Source organism: Egretta garzetta, unplaced genomic scaffold, assembly GCF_000687185.1.
Source record: "Egretta garzetta isolate BGI_Z169 unplaced genomic scaffold, ASM68718v1 scaffold211, whole genome shotgun sequence".
NCBI classification, from domain to species: Eukaryota; Metazoa; Chordata; class Aves; order Pelecaniformes; family Ardeidae; genus Egretta; species Egretta garzetta.
The window spans coordinates 1,206,270-1,210,575 of record NW_009258673.1 but is presented as its reverse complement, the minus strand read 5'-3'; the positions used below and the strand labels follow the sequence as shown (position 1 = coordinate 1,210,575).

Here is a 4,306-nt window from a genome sequence, read left to right as displayed (position 1 = left end):
ATGATGTCCTCCTCGCCAGACTGGCCCGGCAGCGGGGCCCGCCTCCGGCAGCAGTCCTCCTCCTCCAAGGGCGACAGCCCTGAGATGAAGCAGCGCACGATGCACAAACAGGTGAGTTTGGGGGCTGTACCAGCTCTGGGTGTTGAAGGGGCCAGGTGGGGTCAGCCCGTGGACTTGGAGAAGCAGTTGGCCAGCAGGGATTGCGACAGCGTGGGGGGGACGTCACTGCAGCTCCGAGTTACCACACCGGTGCCAACCCTGTGGTGGCATTGCATGTGGGGCTGTACCTTGGCTCTTGCACCCGGCTTGGCCTGAGACGGAGGCCCTCCGGGGACGGGGACACAGACCAGTGTTCGCTCTCTGTGCTCCTCCGTTGCATGGCACGTTGGCGTGTGACTGCCGCAAGGCGGCGGGTGGCAGAGACACGAGGGCGAGGGCAGCCGTGCCTCCGTCCTGCGCTACCATCTTGTCACCGCTTTGCCTCTCCATGCCCAGGCTCTCATCCCATGCCATAGTCAACCCCACGCCATCTCCCAGACTTGGACCAGGCCCTAATCTCTTGTAACTAAGAGTCTCCCTGCTGCTGCTCCCGCCCCGGCGGAGCCACGGCGCTCCGGGACGCTCCGGTATGTTTGCTCGGAGACCCTCCTGTAAGTGCCACTGGGGAGGTGGGAGCGGTACGGAAGGAGCGTGCTCCCCACTGAGGGTGAAGTTTCTGCTGGGTGCAGTCCTCTGCAGTGATTGAGGCCGCAGACCGCACGCGGGTCTGCACAGAAACAAATCCCACTCTTCGTGGTGCTAAGATTGAAGGCAGTAGGTCACAGACCCAGGGCCCTCTGGTTTCCCTGGCACGGATAAAATTGTTCTTCTAGTGCTCGTTTATTCATTCTGCATTTCAGAACTAACCCTGTAGAAAATTAACACAGTAGGGCCTCTCAGTGCCTAAAGGAAGAGCTTTAAAAGTAATGCAAAGCCAAAGAACGTGGACGACTGGCAAGAGCTCGCTGCGTCTCAGCCCGGACGCGGCATTGAGGCACCTTCTCAGCAGGGCAGCATCGAAAGAGCGCCAGCGTTGGTGTAACTGCCTCTCCTTTACACAGCAGCCGTGGAGGCCGTTGTCAGCGCTGCCCGTTGAAGGGGTTTTTACCGGCCCCAGCCGGAGCTGCCTGTGCGTACGGTATTGATTGCGAAGCGCTGACATCAGCAGGCATGGCATGGATCGATCCTCATTAGGTACAGAGGGCACAGAGCTCCGCAAGCGGCAGCAGCCTGTTTGGTAGCAGAGTTTATTCCAGAAAGACAACAGTGAACTCCAGGTGACCTCTGGAGAGCCCTGGCCAAGCTGCCTTTGCAGAACTTTCCTCCACCCACCCCTATTGGCCTCTCAAAGTTTCTCTCAAGACCTGAAGTCCTCAGAATGCCTTTCCTACCCTTAATCTGCGTGTTTTACTTGTGTGTTAGCAGCATCTGTAAACCATCATGAAACCGCTTGCTCATAGTTGGTGGTATTATGAGAACAAAGAAATCCCATTTGGTGGCCACTTCAGAAGTCCCTGAACCTCACTCCTGCTGGCCAGAAGCGCTTCCTCTACTTCTGTAAGTTTGCTTCCTCTACTTCTGTAAGTTCATCTGCTGAACGGGTTTCCCAGGTGTCCCAGGCCAGATCAGATGGCCTTTTTTGCTTCTTCGGAGAAGGAAGGAAGAGGCTGAAGGACCTGTGCACGGTGGGCTGAGCTCTGTTCATTGGCATCCTTCACCCATGGCCTTTATGCTGCTGAAATGAACCCGGGTGGCCACTGCTCCTTGGAGCCACAGATTCCGAGCAGAGGTGCAGTGCCCGAGCTGGAGACACAAGAAAAAGCAGAAAGCCACAAGCTGGGTGAGGATTTATAGCAAGTGATGTTCATGAGCCAGGTCTGAAACTTCTGGTTTAAAGTTCTGGAAGTGGAAGACCGGACTGGAAGATGGTATGGGAAAGCCCTCAACCCCAGTGAGGGGATTAAACCAGTCCCAACTCCTTCCCAGTACAGAACCTCTTGTTCACTGCTTGCTGGTTTCTCTACTGTCCAGAGGTTTGAATGAAGGAGAAGGTCCCTGGCCTTTCTGACTTGTTAACTTGAGTTCCCTCAACCAAGTCATCCAGATCCCTTGTGTTCATCCAAGAAACTGTTTACTGCAGTTCATAGTGAGCCAGGATGGAGGAGAAATAGCTGGAGATTCACTTCCTCAACCTTGTAATGTGCTTGGAAAATATTTAGGCGATGCCATTTGCAGTCCCTGACCAGGCTGGGACCGAAAAGCAGCAGCTGTGGCTCTGGCTCGCTGGCTGTAGAACAGCAGGGCTCCTGGAGCTCCCGTAGCTACCTGAACACACCTAGAGATGAACTACTAAGGTGTTGAGCGTTCAGACCTCTCCAGTGTCTTAAGTGTCGTCTCAGCCAAAAAGAAACCTTTCTTTTTCAAGAAGACGCCTGCATGACCAAATGTAGCATTTCGGTTTGCAGCTCTGGTGTTACCTGTACGAAATCTCCAGAGGAAGCAAAAAGAGGACTCGGTGAAGGAGACTGAAGAGTTGAGTGAAGCCACAGCTTGCAGAGGGAACGTACCCCATCAGAGGGAACGTACCCCGTCAGAGGGAACGTACCCCATCAGAGGGAACGCACCCCATCAAGCCGCTCTGTTTGCCCGCAGCTCGGCGCCTTCTCGGGTCGCGTCCTCCCGAGGTGACAGGACCCACTCAGAAACCTGGGCCCATTCCTTTTGGCAGGACCCCCTTGCAGCACCGCTGTACGGCCGCTCTGTGGGGATGGCCCGGGGAAGAACTGGGCCTGTCAAAGGCTGCTTGACCTAAAATAATACGAGGTGCAGAACAGGAGTTGTTCCTACCCCCCCCCCCCGGCAGCTCTGGTTGCTGAGCCGTGTTTGTGGCTGTCGGAGCAGCGTGGGAGAGGGCTTGCTTGGAAGGGAATTCTCTCTCTCCAGCTTGGTGACCATTTCTGTTACAGGTTTTTCTTTTGTTATGGTTGTATGTTTCATTGTAGGCCCCTTCTCCTGTGAACCCCAATGCCCTGGACCGCACTGCTGCTTGGCTTTTGAATATGAACATGCAGTTTTTAGAAGATGAAAGCATTGACCCAGATTCCAAGCACAGGGATAAGCTCAGGAATAAGGACGAGCTCAGCCAAGCAGAAAAGGTAAAACCTGATTGGATTGAAACAAGTTTCTAAATAGAGAGAGGATTTCCTTGAATGTCGTTCATCTGAGCGCCCTGGGGACAAGGTGGGCTGCGTGGCACGTCCCTGCCCAGGAGAGAGGGGCGTCCCGTTGCTCTGGGCCTGGCTGCTCAGCCTCACAGGGCACTGCTGGGGAAGGTTTGGGAGGTTTTCACGCACTCGGTGGCTGGAATTAACCCCTGATGAGAGCAAGTAAGAAAAACTGGAGCCAGGAGCCAAGTGCTGGTGCTGCTCTGCAGCAATCTCTGAAGCCAGCCTGTTGCTTCCCCCAGTCCTACTCCCCCCCACCCCACCCCGCTGCGGGGCAGAAAGCTTAAGAAGTGAATTAAGCACATCTATCAAAGAGATGGGGGTAAGGTACGGGCAGCCTCCTGCCTCACAACAGGGACGTGTAGCAAGAAGCAGCTTCCATGTCAAAAGGCTGTAAAAAGTCCTAAAAATTAAGTCTATAGGTTCTGGTCTCAGAGACAGCACTGGGGCCTGGGGTGGCTTCAGTGGTGCGGTGACATGGGCCCGAGCTTCGGGCAGTGTCAGCGTAGGGCCTGACCAGTCTGGAAGGCAGGGAAGAGACAGAGTAGGCCTGGCTAGGGGTGAGGAAGGAGGGTTAGAAATAAGGATCCAGCAGTCAGGAGCTGAGAAGATCCCATCTTTGCTGATTTCTGCCTCTGCAAGGTGCTTTCTCAGCAGCCGGGCTCTGCCAGGACCGCTGCGGTTGGGCACAGTTAGCATTTGGGTGGTTTCCTCTACGTGCTTCTCTCCCATCGCACCAGCCGCGTGCTAGCACCCGGTCCCACAGCCCCCTCCCCGAGCCGCTTTCCTGTTTTTCCAGCACAGACGTGTCTCTGGTTTTGCTGCGATAGCCTTCCTGCTCTCATTTTGCTGTGCTGTATCCTTTGGGGACTGGCACCTCTTAAATTGGAGTGAAATGCCAAAGGCAATATGGTAGGGACGGGGAGGTACGAGGCAACGGCTCCCAGCTGCCCCAGGAAAAGCGTGGCAAGAGTTTTGCGAGAGTTCAGCCCATTTCTTACTGGTTTTCTGCTGCTTGGGTATTCCTGTAAATACACAGCCCC

The 4,306-nt window shown here is 55.1% G+C and overlaps 1 protein-coding gene across 1 annotated transcript in view; it reads left to right on the top strand.

Moving 5' to 3' along the window:
* The window catches only part of LOC104135225 (DAB2 interacting protein), a 177,506-nt gene that overhangs the window by 166,918 nt on the left and 6,282 nt on the right, over positions 1-4,306 (top strand). The window contains exons 13-14 of the mRNA XM_035888607.1: positions 20-111; positions 3,042-3,194. Of these exons, the coding sequence (XP_035744500.1) occupies positions 20-111; positions 3,042-3,194 (245 nt within the window). The remainder of the gene's footprint in view (positions 1-19; positions 112-3,041; positions 3,195-4,306) is intronic.